Below are 22116 nucleotides of genomic sequence, written 5' to 3'. Positions count from 1 at the left end.
AGAGAGAGGGAGAGGGAGAGAAAGTAGGAAGGAAAGAAAGATAGAAAGAAAGAAAGAGAAGCAGGGAGGGTGACTGACTGACAGAGTTGATTGACTCCCGATTTGGCGCGTGGGATTCCTGCAATGTGCCACATTAAAGTTGACTGCGCGCGCGGCTCCCCGGGATGATCTTGCGAAGAGAAAAAGCGGCGAGCACGCGACTTCCCGCGCCCGGCGGGGGTGGGAAGACACGGGAAACGTGATTGCCTTCAGACGGCCCTTGTGGTACGATATCGCATTAAGTTCTCTTTTGCCCGAGAAACGGCTGAATTGCCACATTCCTGCGGTAGAACCAGCAAGAGTAGTGCTTTTATTAAAAGGAAGGAAGATACGAAGCCATTTCCTCAGGAGTTGAAAAACATAACTTCTCGTATGTTCCTCTTCTCCTCCAGGTCCTGTATAGAGAAAAATACGTACACGTTTATGAAACAGTGTGTCAGCAGCTGTTTGATGCATCATCATTATTACTTTTTATTAATAGTATCCTTTTGAGAACGTTTTTTTATATGTGATTGACTTTTCACACCTTTAAAATGCTCTATTATTTATTTATTTATTTATTGGATTTGTATCTATAAAGCTTCCAAGAGGTTTTTTTTAATCCATCCAGTCTCAGTTCATTGTGGAATTGAGAGTTTCTGGAAGCCTGTCCATATTGCTTTTCTGCACAATATTATTTATTTATTTATTAGAAAAGAAATAATTGTATATACAAATATGAATTACACACAAAAATATACACACAGCTTTAGAAACAAGAGAGATGACCTTGCTCTCTCTTTCCTTAAATGATTTAGCTTATACATTTCTAAATTGTTTGTAGATTTTTGTATGGGAATCATATATGCTTATACAGTTTAATTCTATTTCTTGTCTGCACATTTTTATACAGCCTGTGTGTCATTTGTTCTAGGAACAGGCAGACTTCAGTGCTTTATAGGATTTCTCTTCCTCTCTTATTTTTTGCCACACTGCCAGTAATTAAAACCAAATGCAAGTGAAAATATGAATTAGTGTGAATGGAGAATGTGAATAAAAAATAAGAGTATGAATAGAAGTACTGTATTATGAAGTCTAGTCTAGGAATTTTTTGAAGGTGTACAGTATTTGCACTATTTATTGCATGTGGAAGTTGCAATCACTGCATGCAATTTCCCACTCCAAAAATAATAAATCTGCTTAATGTCCTAACTATAATTTGTTATATAAGCACTATGAGAAATCTTGATAGCTTTCCAGGTAGCATCCTTTTTTTTTTCTTTAATGCATTTTTTGGGGCTACTTTTATTCCAGCTGAACTTGCTAATGGAATGATAGGAAGCTAAGTGCCTCAGTTCTTGTTCTGATTTTCAGTGCTGAGTATCATTACGGCAATCCTTTTTTGCATTATTTTTACTTCTGAGAGGCAATCTGGCAGACTGTCGCTGTTACAGATACAGTACTCTAAGAGCTGGATTTGACAAGAAAGTGTGGATATTGTTCTAAGCATTCAAGATTAAAAAACAACTCAGAAGCTGTTACTGAGTGCATGCTGTTGCAATCTGTAGCAATTTTTTTCCTTGAACTTTGGTGAATCAGAAATGCTATCCTGCATGTAATCTCCTTTGGGCAGGTGATCATCCCTCAGCATCATCTCACTTGGATCATTTTGATGTTAAATATAATTGACTTTCTACTGACACTCAGATACAAGGGTAAATAATAACTTGTATAACAATGCCAGGCAGCATCTTACATAAAGTAGCTAGCAGCTATCACTGTTAGAAGAGAATTTAATGAGTTTCAATCTCCTGGGCTAGATTAACTACACTTTGTAATACAGTAGAAACTTAATAATAGTCTCGCTAAAACTTTGGGTTTTTTTCTTCCTTTCAACAAATTTTTGAGAAATGGAGGAAGTCAAATATCTGGGGATTTGCAAACTAATCAATCTGACACATCTGAAAAAACTATAGTTCAGACTCAGAGAGAGAGATCTTGAACACTGCAATAGTAGTCCACAACTTGGATATGGATAAAACTCTGAAATTTAGGAAATTTCACAGATTAACTTGTTAGACAACATAAAGAAGAATCTTGCTATGATATATATTCTGAAATTTATATATTTCAAGACAAAATAGGCAGTACTGGAATTTCTTTAAAATCTGGAAATATAGTTCATTTTTTAATCAAATGTGCCTTCCGGCATACTCAAGAAAAAGGAAAATTATGAACTTTTTACTACTGTTTATTGGTTAAGGTACTGGTCTATAAACCTGGAGACTGAATTCTTAAGCTGTCAAAGTGACTTGGGATAGTCATTCTCTCAACCCAACTCACATAACAGGGAGGAAAATAGGAGGAGGAAAGGTTTATTATGTTTACCAACTTGAGTTATTTATAGTCTACGGAGAGGGGCGGCATACAAATCCAATAAAAATGAAATTAAAATGAAATGAAATAAAATAAAAAATAATAAAGGGGGGGTATAAATAAATACTCTTCTGTTACTAGTTCATACAGTTAAACTGCTTAATTTTATATAGAGTATTTCTCTATGGATACCAGCAAAGTGTTTGTGAACTGCATTTAATATGTCACAATTATCTCCCTTATTTTATAGAAATGCAAACATCCTAGGAAGAGAGAGTTTATTTATTAGTCTTCAGTTTAATGCACCGAATAATAGACATTGGGATTTTTAATTCATTATTAACTAACCTTACTAATGTAAAATTGGAAGCGCCTACCATGCAGGTTATAATCCAATAAATTTAAGACCGGTAAATACAGAAATATCCAAACTGAAAAAAAAGAGATTAATGAATTTACAATCACAAAAGGATATTAGACTGAAGTATCATCAGGAATGGAAAACTTTATATCTGTTTAAACCTTTACTGTTTTCTTTATCCATTGGATGGAATGCCAACAAATAAATAAATAAGGAACATTATATGATACATTGCTGAACGAACAGAAACAATTAGAAAACAATTTTAGATTTAGTGCAAAGGATAAAAGCAATCAATAAAATTGATTTCTTGTTAAGTAAGTAAACAAGACTTACAAGAAACTGAATTTTATTAACCTGAAATACTTTGAGAAAGGCAACCTCAAATAAATTGTTGGCCTATGTTCTGTCGGGCTCTCTGGTAGAATCCTCCCCAAAATGCACAGGTACAAATTTCAGACACACACACGTTTGAAAATTTAAAACAATGTTCTTTATACCGAAAAATTCAAATAAACTAAGCGCTCTTTTTGTATAGCAAAGAGCACTCGTCTCCAAACAAATTGGTAATTTGTACAAGTCCCTTATCAGTTCTGTGATACTTAGCTTGCAGCTGTGAGGCAATTCACAGTCCTTCTTTCACAAAGTGAAACACACTTTGCTCTGGTTTAGTTTCAAAACGGGGAAAAATCAGCACACAAAAGGTCAAAGTCAGTAAAGCAGTCACGAAACACAACGATCAGATAATCCTCCACAATGGCCAAACCCACAGGCTGCTATTTATAGCAGCCTCACTAATTACCACAGCCCCACCCAACCACAGGTGGCCTCATTTTCTTTGATAATAATCTCTCAGTTGTTGCCTATGCATCGCTCTCCGCATGCGTGGCTGTATCATTAACTCTTGTTCTGAATCCAAGGAGGAGCTAGATAATTGATTTCCTTCTGAGCTGTCTGCCACACTCTCCTCCTCCCTGTCACTCATGTCTTCTTGGTCAGAGGAGCCTTCATCATCAGATTCCACCGGGGGGGGGGGGGCAAAACAGGCTTGCAGCATGTGGATGTCTCCCCCACATCCACAGTCCTTGGGGCAGGAGATGGGGCAGAGCTAACCACATCAAACCTTACAACATATACAAGTCAACAAAAATAAACATTTATTCATTCATTCAATTACTTTAATAAGTAAAAACTGTAGCAATAAGTATCAATAAAGAAAAGGAAATTAATGGAAAGTTACAGGATGATACTTATTTTGGTAATAATACTTGTAAAAATACTGGAATAATAATTGGTTTTCAACTGAATAACAGACAACAAAGTGATATATATAATCTTTCTCACACACTCTCTCTCTCTCACACACAAACATGCAATAAAACGCACATTCAGTTTTGACTCAACAGAAGTTATTTATTCTCTATTGCTCCAAACTACAAGACCTGGAATAATGGATTCAGGTTACAAGTTGGCAGATTTTGATTGAATGTTAGAAGAAATTTCCTAATACTATAATGAAGGATAACTAATTATCCAGAGAAGTGCTGGACATCCCTTAAGTGAATGTATTCAAGCCAGACATTTATTTGTTAGACTTTTAAATCATTAACTGAAATTTCTGCACAGGCTTGGACTCATTAGGCTAAGAACCTCCTTTTGAACATGCTTTTGTGATATGCATAGAAAGATGAATATAGCATTTATAACAAGCCTCACATGTTTCTCTACCTTTCTTGTAACAGACAAGCCTAAAAGATGAATCTGAATCTTTGGAATACCAAAGATATGTTTATGACTCCAACAAAAAAGGGGTAAGAAGCTTATTACTTCCATTGTTATTGATTTGTATTACTTTGTAGTGTTCTACATTGTGACTTTCAAATCATGTTTTTTTAAGTTGAAAGCAAGATGTCAGTACTACTCACAATTTCTTTAGCGTGGACCTTATGTCAAATTCTTGTTAAAAGTAATCTTAAATGGAGGCGAACAGGACTGGATAGACTGCAGGGATATCAAACTGGTGGCCTTTGGGCTGGATGCATCATACACAGGCCATGCCCCACCCCAGCTCCGCAAAGGGGAAAAACCTTGAAACATCACGTGACAGCAACATGATGCTGCGAGTTTGACACCCTAAATATAGCCCATTTCTACAAATTAAAAGTCTGATTTCACTGTAATGTCCTGATCGAATCTTTGAGACAATGCATGCACTACGTTATAGTTTTAAGATTTGGACAAACCGTCGCTCTTTTTTTTCTTTTTTCAATTTTTTTTTTTTAAATTTCAAATTGTTGCTCGCTTAAGTAGTTCAGTCATTTGACCAATATAGTGACTAAGGTTCACTCAAACAATTAGAATTGGTTTTTAAAAGATCGGCTTAAATTAAAGCAAAGGTGTAAAACTCAATTTCATTTTGTGCTGCATCAAGGCTGTGATTGACCTCAGGGGGCCAGCTGGGCGTGGCCAACTGGGTAGGTGTGGCCAGCTTGACACCCACTCACTGGGCGTGGCCAGCTTCACACCATTCTCCAAACTGCTGTCATGTTTCCTCTTTTCATTGGCTAGAATGGGCTGAAGCCACCCTGGTTCAATGTTTCCTTTTTGCATTGGGTAGACCAGGCCAAAGCAATGGGGCTGGCCCCTTTCATTTTCCAGGATGGCTGTGCGAGCCAGATCTAACTACATCGCGGGCCAGACCAGACCTAGGTTTGACGCTCCTAACCTAAAGTCTTTCTAACTTAGCTTCCTGTTTCTGACAAAAGGCAGTTGGATGCCAACTCATAACCAGAGAACTGATGTAATAGTCATTTTTATCTTACATAGTTCAGATTGATAGGAATCTGGTACAGTACAATAGAACCTCTGGTCAGGAACACATCTCACCCTGACCAAATCAGGTTCCAACCAACCACCCCCATTTTTTTAAATTGATGGCCAATTTTCCCTTCCATGCCATTGGGTTCCAAAATTAGGTTTGGGTCACGATCAAATCTGGTTGCAACCAAAGTTATGGAACAAATTATGGTTGTGACCAGCGGTTCTATTGTACTCTTTGTTTGGCAGTTCTGTTTAGATGCTTGCAGTGACTAGTACAGTGGTACCTCTACTTACAAACTTAATTCATTCAGTGACCAGGTTCTTAAGTAGAAAAGTTTGTAAGAAGAAGCAATTTTTCCCATTGGGATCAATGTAAAAGTAAAAAATGTGTGTGATTGGGGAAACCACAGGGAGGGTGGAGGCCCTGTTTCTTCCCAGGAGATTCCTAGAGAGGCCCCATAGAGGCTTCTCCCCGCCTTTTCCAGCCCTGTTTCCTCCCAGGAGATTCCTAGAGAGGCCCCACAGAGGCTTATCCCTGCCTTTTCCGGTTACAGTTTCGGAGGCTCGGGTTTGTAAGTGGAAAATGGTTCTTGAGAAGAAGCAAAAAAATCTTGAACACCCGGTTCTTATCTAGAAAAGTTCGTAAGTAGAGGCATTCGGAGGTAGAGGTACCACTGTATTTCCAAAAAATATACAGGTTTTTATTTGGGACTAAAGGAATTTCAAATCAGGAAAGTTCTTGCTTAGTCATCATTGAATATGTCAGTAGAGTTGCTTAACTGCTATTTATTTTATAAATATGTTATATGTTTTAAACATTCTTAAATGCAGATTTAATTGCTTTGAAATTTTTGTTTTGTTCTTTCTGCCTTGGGCTGGAAAGGCACAGTTGAGAATTAAATAGATACATAAGCTTTTCTCTGATATTACACTCAAGAGAACAGTAGTTTGTTCATGTTCTGTAACTGTTTTCATGAGATCTGAATAATTCTCAGTGATCAAAACATCCTTGCTTTTGGAATAGGAAATCATAGTTGCCTCAATGAATTTACATCAAAAGCACTTTTTTGGTTTGTAAATGAATGAAATCTGTACTATGAACGTATAGAATTTCTTCACTACATTTGAGAGAAAGTATAGTTCACAATTTTTTTTCTGCAAGTATCAGCCTTCTTCAGATTGGAATATTGGTCTGATGTTTACTGGAAGAGAAATATTAAAATATGCATAAGTTATTGTTTGACTGCCAGATTACATTTCCAAAGGCTTTGTAAGCATTTTATTGCTTTGATTTCTTTCGTGCTTTTTTTATAGTACAGAATTTATTATGTGAAAACGCCTCTTCAGTGTTGATGAAGACCACACTGAAATGAATAATGATGCTCAAAGTATAATTTACTCATTATACAATAGTATAGGATATTTTACACGCTTATGAACTTGGGTATGAGTTTCTGATTATACTTTATTTCTTTATCAAATCATATTGAAATAGATCTTGCATCTAACTAGTAATGAGAACAAACATATTTTCCCCTGTAGATTAACCAGAAAAAAATAAAAGCAAAGTATTTTTAAAAAAAGACATGACAGGCAAGGAGAGAAAAAAAATAGAACATCCTATAATTAGAATAATCAGAATACTAATTGCCATGCAGTTAAGTGAGGAATGGGGCCAACCGATCATGTGCTATTATATTAGTAAAACAATTACGAAAATCTATCAACGTAGGTACCAAATTCCCTGCCCTTTTGCTTTGCTATGATGATGGTAAAAGAAGAGAATTAAAGCAAGAAAATAATTATAAACAACGCAAAGAAGGCAAATTAATAGAATTTGTAAAGCAGATGGTGGTAACGTGGAAATAGTGCAATTAATATTTCTGACATGATTTCCATTTAAATAATATTCTGCTTGATAGCGTTATGATTTAGGATTAGGAGTTTGGAATTTTTTTAAACAAAGCTCTGGTATTAGGCTTATTAGATTCATATCCAAATTACTTCCAGTATTACAGGGTTTTTTTCTCAGTGCAGATGAGCACATTAGCTCAAGAAAACTCATAAAGAAAATCTCCAAGGGAAGAAGGGATTATCCTTTTTGAAGGTAGCACTGAATTTCGTTCTTGAGGAATGTGAGATACATTTGATTCTCTAACTAATAATAGATTCATTTACAAACCCTGGCGAAATAAAAGGACTAGAATAGCTACTCTTTTTGGTGTTGATCATCTCCTGCCAGCTTCATTTTAATGCCTTTATGTAGCTAGCATATTTTCCAGGAAGCTGCAGCAAACTGTAGCCGCTGACTTAAAATATCTGAATTGTTTGTGCTTGTTGAACCAGGCAGCAGTGTGACACAGTATCTTCAGTTTAGATGTACAGTTCAGATTTTTGTCGCAGAATGTGCCATGGATAAATCTATCTGACGGCAAAGATTAATCTCTCAGAGATATGCTGACACAATCCATTTTAGGGCTGGGAAAATGTCCAGAGGATGCAAATATAAAGAGGGAAAAAAATTAAAAATGGACAGATTATAATGTTTGAGCTTTTGGTGAACCTAGTCCAAACATATGCCTTCTCTACAAGCAAATTTCCCCTATCCTTCCACCCAAGGAAAAACCTTTTAATAAAAAAACACAATATTGAGACTAATTAAATAAATAATATATTTTAGTATTTGGATAGTTTTTTACAAGGATAAAATTTGGCCCTACCGTGTTTCCCTGAAAATAAGATCCTGTCTTATCTCTTTTTGAACCCTGAAATAAGCCCTTGGCCTTATTGCCGTGCATTCAAAACCCCGAATGGGTTTATTATCGGGGATGTCTTATTTTGGGGGTAAACAAGGTATTCATGAGCTAAATGCATTATCTGAGGCATCAGATTGCATCTTCTGAATGCTAAATATTTATTTATTAAATGTATGTGCTGCTCATCTCATGGATGGTGATTCTAGGCAGCTTACACATATTAAAATAAATAAAAACAATAATAAATACTCTTAAAAGTTGGGAAGTAGGGGAACATGGCATACACAGGGAAAGATGGGGTCTTTCCTAATCCAATAGCCACCTCCAGGATGGTGCTCCTCCGTTCATGACCCAGGCCAATTGGCCGAGCTGGGCCCCAGGCACTGACAGAAGGTCAGAAGAGTAAATGTCAGTAGTGGGTTTCACTTACCTTCACTAGCGGTTCGAAACTGTGAATGTACAGGCTGGCGCTTCTACGCATGCACAGGACCTGCGCAGGTGCACATCGTCCGTGATAACATCTGGATGGGTAGACGGAGCCTCCCTCCCCCAACTGGGGCGAAACGGTACCAAACCTTTCGTAAAGTTCTTAAGACCCATCTCTGCCGTCAGGCATGGGGGAACTGAGACATCTCCCCCGGGCCTATACAGTTTATACATGGTATGCTTGTGTGTATGCTTGCTTTTTAATAATGGGGTTTTTAGTGTTTTTTAAATTATTAGATTTGTTCTTACATTGTCTTTGTTATTGTTGTGAGCCGCCCTGAGTCTACGGAGAGGGGCGGCATACAAATCTAATAAATAAATTAAATAAATAAATAAATAAAATCCACCCCTGGTGGGTATGGACCGCACCTTGGTAGGTACAATTTTTCAAAGGGCAGGAATCTTGGCAGAATAGACTCTTCTCCTGGACCCCTATCAGCCGAAAATTCTTGACTGATGGGGGTTGCAGCATGTCTCCTTTGCCAGGATTGATGGGCGAGCCAATCCTATTAGGATAAGACAGTAATTAAACATCAAGCCTTGATACAGCAAAATAACCCCAAATCATAACATTTCTACTACCATTCTTTACAGTTGACGTCAGGTTCTTAAGTGAGATACTGTACTGTCTTTGGGTTTCACCAAATATATCTTCTGGTCCTTTGGCCAAAGAACCCTATCTTTCCCTCATTTGTCCGGAATATGTTGTTCTAAAATATTGTTCTTTTCCTAGATGTTCATGAGAAAAAATATCTAAAACCCTCTCCACTTGTAGATAGATAATCTTTCGCATAGTATGATGATTGATGTTCATTTATTTGCCGATCTTTGTAAGTCCCTTTTAGGCATCTCTGATCTTTTTTTCCCTTCCTGAGAGCTTTTTCAATCTAGGCATAATGATTGTGCACACTTCAACAACAAAGAGCAAATCAAAGTGAATCTATGAGGTTTCAGTAAGGCAGGTTCCAACCAGAACCCCTTTAATGATATTCTAATCATTTGCACCTGATAAGATGTGCCTGAGTCTAATTTTAGATATTTGATGTAATGATAGGGGTGTACTTATTTTTTCCACATGTAAAATTTGCTTTTATGTTTATTCAGATTACACAAGGCATTTACACAGAGCATGATATTTTATCTGTTTCGTCAATCAGTAATTTGATAAGCAGATTCAAATATCTGTAGGTATTATGTGTGACCCATGCTATACATCAAAGCAGTACTAGGAAACATTTTGAAGTGCAATTATTGCAATATTCCTCTGCATTCGCTCTATTAAAATATCAAGTTTGTCGTCAGTGTAGAACAGAACAAAAGTATATTGTGGTAGGTAGAATTCATTTGCTGTTTAGAAATGTAATTTGTGCACAGCATAGGGCTTTATCTGCATCTGGAATATGACTGAATTCATACTTTGAGTTTATTATATTTATAGAAACATTCGCATATTTATTACATTTCCATAAATCATTTGCACCCTAATCATTTTTCTGATGTGCCAGTATTTCTAATCCAATATGCTCAGGTTTCCTATAAATAGCAATGAAAAAAAAAGAGAGAAAGGTGTTTTGTTGAAATAGCACCACTGACCTCAAATAAACATGATAGTGTTTGACTTGTAATGAAGTACTACCTCAAAGGTTATGAAAAATAAAAATAACTGGCATATAATAGAGCAGGCATAAAAAAGGAACTTCTTAAGCATTACATGAATTGCGAGGTAAAATCTGAATTTCGTCCCTGCAAACTTCATGGAATTCCCAGTGAGGAAGAATACCAGTTCATACTGAGATTTTTCAGTAACAGATAATAGAAAACAAAAAGAGCTTATGGAGTGAAGATATTGGCTGTAGGCAATTATTTCTTATTAGCTGTATGTGATAAGGATGAAAATGGTTTCATCATTTCAGTTCCTTAGTGAAAATAATGTTAGGATAGCTAAACACGAAATGCCTTTTTATTAAGGAGTTTGGAGTAAATTTAGGAATCACAGTACAGGTAATCCTTGATTTACGACCACAACTGAGATCTACATTTCTCTTGCTGCTGTAAGTGAAACATTTGTTAAGTGAATTTTACAATCATTTTTTGACACAGTTGTTAAATAAATCACTACAGTTGTTAGTGATCTGGTTTCCTCATTAGGTTTGCTGATCAGAAGGCCGCAAAAGATCATCATATGACTTCAGGACACTGCAAGTATCATAAATATGAGTTGATGACATGACTATGAGGGGATGCTGCAGTGGTTGTAAGTGCCATAAGTCACTTTTTTGAAGGCTGCTAGTAAGTAAACTGTTGTAAGTTGAGGACAACCCATAGACCAAAAAAATTAATGTATATTATTTGTTTATTAAGAGGGAACTTTTGTCTTAGTTCTCTGCTTAGCTAACTATGGATTACCACAATAACTTATGAATATATGATTTGTTCATGCCCCTTGTTTTTCTCTTTTAGGGCCCAAAAATCAACAGGGTGGAACAGCGCTGGCTGGAACAGTGCTCCCAATGAACATAACAGCATGAGTGATTCTCAGTTCCTTTTTGGTTCCCAGTTTTGCTCAGATAATTCACAGTGTGCATCAGCCTCAGCTGAATTTAATATCCCACAAAGGCTGGACAAAGGTTCACAACAGAATTCTCAGGACGTGAGTCCAATTTGTAGCATATGTTGGCATTGTATTACACAGTTTCAATAATCAAAATTAGAACTTGGTTATATTCTTTCTGCAAAAGTGGATGTTAAATACGAGACTCACAAAAATTCCAATAAAGCAGCATAGGGTCAGACTTAAAATTTTTTACACATTCCATTTACTTTTTTAAAAAATGCAGCTGCACTGGACAGCCATTTAAATATGAGCCAGCCGTTTAAATATGAGCCAGACATTTAAATATGAGCCAGCCGTGTGCAGCAGCTGCCAAAAAAGCCATCACAGTTCTAGGCTGCATTAACAGGGATAGAATCAAGATCACGCGAAGTGGTAATACCACTTTATAAGACCTTGGTAAGGGCACACTTGGAAGACTGCATTCAGTTTTGGCTTCCACGATGCAGAAAAAGTGCAGAGAAGAGGAACAGAGATGATCAGGGGCAGTGGTAGGCTCCTACCAGAATGGCTAATTGCAAACAGCTCCGCGGCTCTGGTGCACGAGTGTGGGATTGAGCCCAATTTTTCTTCCCGCACTTGTGTGGGATGCAAAATCTCGCATGGGGACGCACGTTTCAGCGAGGTTTTTTGCTTCCCCACATGCATCCCTGTGTGAAATTTTGCTACTTGCATAGGTGCGGGAATCAAAATTGCTCTCAATCCCGCACTCATGCAGTAGAGCCACGGAGCTGCATGCAGTTAGCAGTTGCAGGAATTGAGTATGTCTACTTTAATGAAAAGAAGGACTAGGGGAGACATGATATCAGTGTTCCAATATCTCAGGGATTGCCACAAAGAAGAAGGAATCAACCTATTCTCCAAAGCACCTGAGGGTAGAACAAGAAGCAGTGGGTGGAAATTAAACAAGGAGAGAAAAAATCTCTGATTGTTAGAACAATTGATCAGTGAATGACTTGCCTCCAGAAGTTGTGAATCAACACTGGAAGTTTTAAAGAAAATGCTGCATAACCATTTATCTGAAGTAGTGTAGGGTCTTCCTGCCCAAGCAGGGGATTGGACTAGAAGACCTCCAAGGTCCCTTCCAACTCTGTTGCTGTTGTTATCCAAGTTGATGGAATGCAAAGCTACGAAAATGCTTTCATGGTTCCTGATAAGTTTCCTAAAGATACTGGATTGGATCCATAAGAGCTAGGATAACGTATTAGAGCAACATTTGGTTTAATCAAGTAGAGTGGTACATAAAATAGCTTACATGTTACCCAACATTTCTAGCAAATTTCATGCAGTTTGTAATGGAAACGACAAGATTCCTCTGTTTTTCATTACAAACCAATATCTTTAGATTGGCAGTGACGGGATGTGGCATTGTGCTATTTTCTAGAACTTTACCAGTTCCCCAAAATTTCTTGAAGAAAATATTTGGGTAGGCTACCAGCTGGCTCCTTTAATATCCTAGGATAATACCTTTAATTTAGCCTTGATTGAATGGAGTTGTAAATATTTTTTGGGGAAAAAATACAATTCTATCTAGTGCACCCACTCATGAAAGTATATTTAGCTGTGACTGAATGCCACTGATTGTTCCTTTTCATAATTTATGTTAAACATTCAAATTTTCCATTTTTCCTGATAAAAACAGAACGATATCAGTATTTTTGCCAAATACCAGTCTAAACCGCAGCTCTTTGGAAAAGAGGAAAAGGAAAACGTCAACAATTTTGCTGGAAGATTCAAAGGAGTCATGGAGCAATTTGAAGAAAATAAGAAAAAGATCAAGGAAAAATACGATAAGTATGCAGACATTTCTGCAAGCTGGGAAATTATTTTTTCCTCCTATTAAAAATAATAATCCTGTACAACTATATAAGCTATACAAGAAATAGTTAATGTTTCTTGAAGCATTGTGTATATTTTGTTCCCTCCGTTTTTATTGAGCATCTTGGACCACTTAGAAAAAATTTTAAAAAATTTAAAAACAGGACAAAAGACAAGAGTCTATAAAGCTAAAATGAACTAATCCACCTTTTGTCCCAAAGGTGCTTTTCCAAAAGGAAACTGGACTTACTTGGGTTTTTTCCCTCCCCTTGAAAACATTACACTTCTCATTCAAGAAACTTTTTCAGTTCTACAGTAAATAAATGTTGGGAACAGAAGAGTTTATATTCTTTGCAGTCATCTGGTCATTGGTGCTCTGAGAGTGGTTGGGGGTTAATCTGTATTCTCCAAGTTATTATTATTATTATTATTATTATTATTATTATTATTATTATTATTAATTGGATTTGTATGCCGCCCCTGTCCGGAGACTCGGGGCGGCTAACAGCAATAATAAGACAGCGTATAACAATAATCCAATACTAAGAACATTTAAAAACCCATTATAAAAAACCAAACATACATACAGACAGACATACCATGCATAAAATTGTAAAGGCCTAGGGGGAAAGGGTATCTCAATTCCCCCATGCCTGGCGGCAGAGGTGGGTTTTAAGTAGCTTACGAAAGGCAAGGAGGGTGGGGGCAATTCTAATATCTGGAGGGAGTTGATTCCAGAGGGCCGGGGCCGCCACAGAGAAGGCTCTTCCCCTGGGTCCCGCCAAGCGGCATTGTTTAGTTGACTCTGTGGGACCTAACTGGTCGCTTACCTAAACCAGAGTGTAAATGAATGTGGAACCTTTTGGGGATTGCTGAAAGGACAGTGTTATAAACAGAAGACAGGTGGTGGATCATATCCCTCCCTCTCTATTGAGAGAGGGTTGCTCAATAGAACAGTTAGAACTGAAGAAGCTTCTTGGATGAGAAGCAAAAAATAATTTAAGGAAAAAATGTCCAGTTGCCTTTTGGAAAAGCACTTTTGGGACAGCCATGACCTGGATGACTGAGAATTTCCATAGACTTTAATCCACCTGTTGGAAGAGATATTCTGGTAGTCTTCACTTAACACACCACAGTAGGGACTGGCAATTCCATAGCTGAGCAGTGTGGTTGTTAAGCATGGTATCATATCAGTCCTGTCTGCAGCTGTTAAGTGAAACACTGCAGGTGGTTAAGTGCCAATTGGTGATCTGCTTGATGCCTTTGCTTTCAGAAGCTAGCTGTGAAGGCTGAAAATAGCTATTGTGTGATCATGGGGAGGCTGCAATGGCTCCCACTTGGAGGAGCATTGTAACTTTGAACAGGCACTAAGCAAGGACCACCTGTACAGTTTTCAAAGTGCAGCGTGAGGGCGGCAAGATCTGCTCTCAGATTCCAGGAAATGACAGCATCTTGAGACAATGGCTGACATTATTTGAAGAAGGACTGGCATCCAGAGATTTTTATCCTTACTGTCTGGAAAAAAAATAAATAAATGGGGGAGGATTGGTGTCTTTGCAACCAGGTTTCATTTCTTTTGGTTGGTGTGTGTGTGTGTGTGTGTATTTACATAAATTATCAAATACATCTGCATGCATTGAGAATGTGCTCTAGGATTGGTAGTAAGTTGGGAGGGGGACATATACTGAATGACTTCTCTCTATTTTCTTATTGATCATTGCTTGTTTCATTGTATACTGTGCATGTTTTCAGTGTTTTCAGATATATAGATATTAGAAGGACCGAGGGCTCAATTTAAAATGCTTTCTGAGGAATTTGAGATGGGAAATGCATATATGAGAATGCTTGTAAATACAGTACCAGTATATGCATAATATACTGAGCCGAGGTGGTGCAGCAGGTAGAGTGCAGTACTGCAAGCCACTAAAACTGACTGTAGATCTGCAGTTCAGCGGTTCAAATCTCATCACCGGCTCAAGGTTGACTCAGCCTTCCATCCTTCCGAGGTGGGTAAAATGAGGACCCAGATTGTGGGGGCAGTATGCTGGCTCTTTTAACAAATGCTATTGTTAACGTGTTGTAAGTCGCCCTGAGTCTAAGGAGAAGGGCGGCATTAAACAAATCAAATCAAATTAATTAATTAATTAATAAGATAGAGATGTATATGAATTCACTAGTTTCATTTATCTCTTCTTGTTAAATTCTGCATTTAATTATTTTGGCTGGTTAAAATAATAATTTATACAACTGCTGGCATCTCTGCTTTAGTGCTAGCCATCTGCCAACTATTTCAGAAAGACTCATCAGCTTGGGATTCATACAAATGGAATTTATTTGGCTGTAAATTTATGAAAATGTTTCATAAATATTTTAATAAGGAATTAAGGCATTTCCAACTGACATATTATTGTTTATTGCACAAACAATCTCGTGAGATTCTCCTAGGTTTTCCGATTCATTTTCTTCTGATTAATGTACATAATGAAGTTTGTAATTTTCCAATATGTCTCTTACAGTGACCTTTTAAATGCTTTTATTTTGAACACCAAAGAGAGTCTTCAAAAGGTAAGGGAAAGTTTGATTGTCAAAAGTTGAAAGTAAGGGTGGGAAAGTTGCCCTAGATTTGCCCTAGAAATTTTCCTAGAGATTTTGTCTTTTTTACTACTATATGATAAAAACTTCTCTATTGGTTCAGCTGAAAACATTGAATACTCAGAACGTACAATAAAAAAAGTGAATACTCATCAGGCAACAACATTATTAATTTATTTTTCAGTTGCAATCCTCTTTCAGTATGTTAGAAGAAACTTTGAAATCTGTTTTGCATGATTTGGGAAATATTTCTAAGACAAGTAAGTATGTGTAATATTTCTGTATCCAATGGAGTCTCTCAAAATCAAATGAGTCTGTACTGACACATTCCATTGTGGGGATATTTCCTGGTGATATTGTTTGCTCTGGATAATCTATCTATATATCTATCTATATCTATTGTATTTCTACATCTATCTAGGTCTGTTGGTCTGTCTGTCGGTCTGTCTATCATCTATGTCGATCATCTATCCATCTATCTATTTCCTGCCTTCATTATTTTAATAATAATATATATTTTCTGCCTTGAGTTGTTTATTAAAATCATAAAGTCAGGAAGTGGATGGATGGATAGATGGAAAGAATGTTTTATGAATTGTGATTTTTCAAATAAAAAATGTCTAAATTTAAAAGGAGTGATTGACATCTTATGTTCTGTGAGAGGTTGTTTGTTTTCCTATGTTTAGGCCACACGAATAATTTAATATGTTCTGTCTTGTTTGGGTTGCTACCTCATTTATTGGAAATATTAATATTATATTTTAACACTTATTGGATTATTTATTATTATGATGAAGACCAACATCACAGAAACAATACATGATACTAAGCAGTAGAACATGTGCAGTATTTCAATGTAGGATATGCAAGGACCATGAGAATAACTAAAACACTAAGGAAGGAGAATTTGGAGATACACTGTACATCATAGCTTTCTATATAGCTATATTTACTCACCATGTACTACCTTGAAACCACAGTTTTTTGTTTTCTCCTGAACCCACAACCACTGGGTAAAGAAAACGTTCTGTTTAGATAGTAAATATACTAAAAGTGATTCACTATAAAAGTCCTGCATTCTTCACTTGGCCATCTGGAATTCTTCCTACGCTTCCTCCTCATCCCTCCCTCCCCCCCCCAAAAAAGTAGTTATCTTGGAACAAATCCCAGTCTTCTTTTTAGTCCTCCCAAGTTCTGGAAAAGCACACTTGACATTTACCACTAGCGCAAATCACATAGCAAAATGTTATATGCATAATGAAAATGACTCTATATAAATGTTATATGCATAATGAAAATGACTCCACCACTATCAATATATTACGCCCTTCATCCCCATTGATTCATCTCTGTAATATGCTTTTGACTTGGCACACAGTGATGGTTAAATATCTTCCAACCACCCAAATAACAAAGATGGAGATGTGGAAAGATACCGTGTTCACTTTTAAAGCCCAGTGTCTTGCCTTCTGGTTGTAGTTCATGTTTTCCTCTAACGAACATATTTAAGAATGCAACTGTTCCTTTTGGGGGGGAAGTAATGGGAGAAGCTCTTTATATATTCATTTATATTGGTTAATAGAAAAGCAGCAATAAATGAACTGGTGTATTAGATCAGTGTTTTTCAACCAGTGTGCCGTGGCACACTAGTGTGCCGCGAGACATGGTCAGGTGTGCCGCGAAGCTCAGAGAAAGAAAACAAGAGAAAGAAAGAGAAAGAAAGAGCAAGAGAGAGAGAAAGAAAACAAGAGAGAAAGAAAGCAGAGAGAGAAAGAGAACAAGAGAGAAAGCAAGAGAGAGAAAGAAAGACATAGAGGGAAGTAGGGAAGGAGAGAGCAGAAAAGAGGAAAGAAGGAAGAGAGAAAGAAAGAGGGATGGAGAGAGAGAAAAAAGAGGGAGAGAAAGAGGGAGAGAGAAATAGAGCGAAAGGGAGGAAGACAGAATTTTTTTGTCCAAACTTTTTTTAGCCCCCCCCCCATGTGCCCCATGGTTTTGTAAATGTAAAAAATGTGCCGCTGCTCAAAAAAGGTTGAAAATCACTGTATTAGATTCACAGATGCCATAAGATGGGCAATGTCCAAGTCCCTAAATGCAATGAATAGAACTTTTCTGTTTTGAGATTATGACCTCCTATAAAGAAGGCAATGGTTTAGCTTCTGATTTGAAGTTGCTGTTTGGGGAAAACAGATATGCCTTCATAGCTAAACAAGTTCTGCTATCTATTTTTGGCTCTGTGTTTGTGCAGTTCTTCAGCGATTGAATAATTGCATAGACATGCACCATTGATGCAGCACAGTAGGAACAGCGTTATAATAAAGGCTTCAGAAGACATTTAAGCACTCCATGCTGTTGCGCAAAGATGTCTATTCACTGCCAGAGCTTAGGGCAAAGTTTTAAAGATAGCTTAATCAATCTTTAAAAAACAACCTGATTTTTTGTTTTCATGGCCATAAGAACATCATAAATATATACAGTATATAGATCTACTTAGTTATTTAAACGAATTGTAGCATGGTAAAAGAATGGAGGTCTCATACATTTTCTCACAGGTCGTATGGATCTTCAGATCCTGACCCACTTTCCCTGAGATAATAATAATAATAACAACAACAACAGTTGGAAGGGATCTTGAAGGTCTCCTAATCCAACCCCCTGCTTAGGCAAGAACCCTACACTATTTCAGACAAATGGTTATCCAACATCTTCTTAAAAACTTCTAGTGTTGGATCATTCATTACTTCTAGAGGCAAGTTGTTCCACTAATTAATGGTTCTAACTGTCAGGAAATTTCTCCTTAGTTCTAAGTTGGTTCTCTCCTTGTTTAGTTTCCACCCATTGCTTCTTGTTCTATCCTCAGGTGTTTGGAGAATAGTTTGACTCCCTCTTCTTTGTGGCAACCCCTGAGATATTGGAACACTGCTATCGTGTCTCCCCGGCCCTTCTTTTCATTAAACTAGCCATGCCCAGTTCCTGCAACTGTTCTTCATATGTTTTAGCCTCTCATCTTTTAGCCCTAATCATCTTTGTCGGTCTTCTCGGTATTCTTTCTAGAGTCTCAACATCCTTTTTGCATCGTGGCGACCAAAACTGAATGCAGTCTTCCAAGTGTGGCCTTACCAAGGCCTTATAAAGTGGTATTAACAATTTGCGTGATCTTGATTCTATCCCTTTGTTAATGCAGCCTAGAACTGTGTTGGCTTTTTTGGCAGTTGCTGCACACTGCTGGCTCGTATATGAGTGGCTGTCCACTAGGACTCCAAGATCCCTCTCACAGTTACTACTGTTGAGCAATGTACCATATATACTCTATCTGTGCATTTTCTTTTTCTTTCTAAATGTAGAACCTTAATTTTTTCACTGTTGAATTTCATTTTGTTAAACCAGCGCCCAATGTTCAAGGTTCTCAAGATCCTGCTGTATTTTTAGCCTGTCCTTTGGAGTGTTGGCTATTTATGCCAGTTTGGTGTCATCTGCAAATTTGATGAGTTCCCCATCTATCCCCTCGTCCAAATCATTGATGAAGATGTTGAAGAGTACTAGGCCTAAAACAGAGCCTTGGGGTGCTCCACTGCATACATCCCTCCATGTAGATGCAGTTCCATTGAGCATTACACCTTGAGTGCCGTTGGTTAATCAGTTTTGAATCCATCTGATGGTGTTGCTATCCATCCCACATTTTTATACTTTATCGAGTTGGTTATGGTCTACTTTATCAAATACCTTAGTGAAGTCCAAGTAAACCATATTGACAGCATTCCCCTGGTCCACTAATTTTGTCACTCTGTCAAAGAATGCTATAAGATTAGTCTGGCATGGTCTGTTTTTGACAAACCCATGTTGGCTTTTGGTTATTACTTTGTTTGTTTCTTGGTGTTCGTTGATTCATTGCTTGATTATCTTTTCCAAAATCTTCCCTGGCATTGAGGTCAGACTGATAAGTCTGTAGTTTCCTGGATCTGTTCCCCCCCCCCCCCCATTCTTGAAGATGGGAACTACATGCAGTCTTCTGACAGTTCCCCAGTACTCCAGGATCTTTGAAAGGTGTAGTTCAGTGGTTCTGAGATCTCGTCTGCCAGTTCCTTCAGAACCTTAGGATATAATCCATCTGTCCTGGTGAGTCTAATAAATTAATTTAAATTTGAATTCATCTAGGCTAGACAGGTGTTCACTTACCATTTTCTTCCCTATTTTAACTTGTGTTCCTAATCTGTTTTTTGTGATGCTGCTTTTGATAGGTTGGACTGTTTTTTCCCTTCGTGTAAAGACAGATGCAAAAAAACATGCTAAGTAGCTCTGCGTTCTCCCTGTGGCTTGTCACCTTCTTGCCACTTTCTCCCTCCAATTGGCCAATTGTTTCCTTGACTTTTTTCTTGTTTTTAATATGTTGGAAGCAGCTTTTTTGTTACTTTGTCACTTTTATTCATTGTGAGACTTAGCTTTCCTCATTTCATCTTTATAGGCTCAGGCTGTTTGCTGATATTCTGCCTTAGTTATTTCCCCTTCTTTCCAATGCTGTAACTTGTAGTAGTATACAGTGTTCCCTCGATTTCCGCGGGGGATGCGTTCCGAGACTGTCCGCGAAAGTTGAATTTCCGCGAAGTAGAGATGCGGAAGTAAAAACACAATTTTTGGCTATGGACAGTATCACAAGCCATCCCTTAACATTTTAAACCCCTAAATTACCATTTCTCATTCCCTTAACAACCATTTACTCACCATTGTTACTGGTACTCACCATTGAATAGTGATCCTGATATTTATAAACTTAATTATTTGTTAACAATAATATTTTTTTTGGTTATTTATTTGGAAAAATTATTAGTTTGGCGATGACGTATGACATCTTGGATGGAAAAAAGCGTGGTATAGGAAAAAAACTGCAAAGTATTTTTAAATTAATATTTTTTGAAAAACCGTGGTGTAGGCTATTCGCGAAGTTTGAACCCGCGAAAATCGAGGGAACACTGTACTACAAGCTACAAGGATAGTAGCTTCTATTCTTATTGTCATCACTTCTTGTCCAAGGATTACCTCATTTAGAATTGGGTGGCTTTCAAATTCAAATAAATACATAAATAAATACTTCCAATTTCTCTTATATCTTCCTATGAGACAGGCTTACTGCAAACCATATTGTTTTTTTCTGGCAGATTTTGTTGTTCAATGGGAGGTTGTGTCCGACCTATCGCGACCCCATGGACAACATTCCTCCAGGCCTTCCTGTCCTCTACCATCCTCTGGAGTCCATTTAAGCTCACTCCGACTGCTTCAGCGTCTCATTCTCTGTCGTCCCCTTCTTCTTTTGCCCTCAATCTTTCCCAGGATTAGGCTCTTCTCCGGTGAGTCCTTCCGTCTCATTAAGTGGCCAAAGTGAGTTTCATCTTCAGAATCTGACCTTCTAAAGAGCAGTCAGGGTTGATCTCCTCTAGGACTGACCGGCAAATTATGATGGAGACAAAAATAAATGAATATGCTATAGTGCCATCTCTTGACCTTGTACACTGAAGCTTATAGCTATGGAAATCAGCTTTTCTTTTCCCTCTTGTTTGGGAGACAGATCAATCTCACAAGAAGTAAATGAAATCTAACTACATTTTTAAAAAGTATTTAAAACTCCCCTTTTAGCTTTGTGTATTCATGTCAAAAATATTTATTGTAAAAGGAGATAAAAAATGCAGAGCTGTGCTGTACTTGATCTCGCAGCTATCCAGGGCCAGCTCATAATACTTAGGGAAAAGCTCATTTCTGCCTTCTTTCTCTTTGACTGCTCTTATGGCACAGCTTTGTTTCTTACCTGAATAAAATAACAGTAAAACATGTATTTAAAAAATTTAACTGATGTGCCTAAGTTCAGTATGGAGAAATAAAAGGGTTGCTAGTTAATCAGCTCAGATTCCCACCATTTATGTAAGTCTTATGATACCAGATAGACACTGGTACAATTTCAGACCAGGGGCATTTGTACATGTGAAAGGGGCTGGAATTAATTCACCAGTGCAAACTCTTTATGCTGATTGGCACTTCTTCAGTATTTCACTTTATCAGAATCCTTAATGGAGATTTTTTGAGATCGATCTTACACCAAAGCAACTGCTGTACCATTTACTTAGACCTCTATTGCTCTACTGGATTATCTTTCTTGGATCATGGTGTTGGGATATCATTTTTCTTTTAAATCAAAATATCAAATCAATGTGTGAACAGAGTGGCACCTGTCATACATTCTAATACAAATAAAACTAAGTTAATCATAATACTTACATTCAATCTGCTTATAT

General features: G+C 37.3%; 1 protein-coding gene across 1 annotated transcript in view; it reads left to right on the top strand.

Annotated features, from left to right (window-relative positions):
• Positions 1–206: 206 nt before the first annotated feature.
• IHO1 (interactor of HORMAD1 1) overlaps positions 207–22116 on the top strand; it is a 33266-nt gene continuing 11356 nt past the window's right edge. Inside the window, exons 1-8 of the mRNA XM_070735710.1 lie at positions 207–264; positions 432–519; positions 1618–1733; positions 4498–4566; positions 11278–11467; positions 13071–13222; positions 15763–15811; positions 16023–16098. Coding sequence (XP_070591811.1) covers positions 4511–4566; positions 11278–11467; positions 13071–13222; positions 15763–15811; positions 16023–16098 — 523 coding nt within the window. The 5' untranslated portion in view covers positions 207–264; positions 432–519; positions 1618–1733; positions 4498–4510. The remainder of the gene's footprint in view (positions 265–431; positions 520–1617; positions 1734–4497; positions 4567–11277; positions 11468–13070; positions 13223–15762; positions 15812–16022; positions 16099–22116) is intronic.

The sequence above is a fragment of the Erythrolamprus reginae genome, chromosome 2 (genome assembly GCF_031021105.1).
Source record: "Erythrolamprus reginae isolate rEryReg1 chromosome 2, rEryReg1.hap1, whole genome shotgun sequence".
Lineage (NCBI taxonomy): Eukaryota > Metazoa > Chordata > Lepidosauria > Squamata > Dipsadidae > Erythrolamprus > Erythrolamprus reginae.
This window is presented reverse-complemented; position numbering and strand designations above follow the sequence as displayed.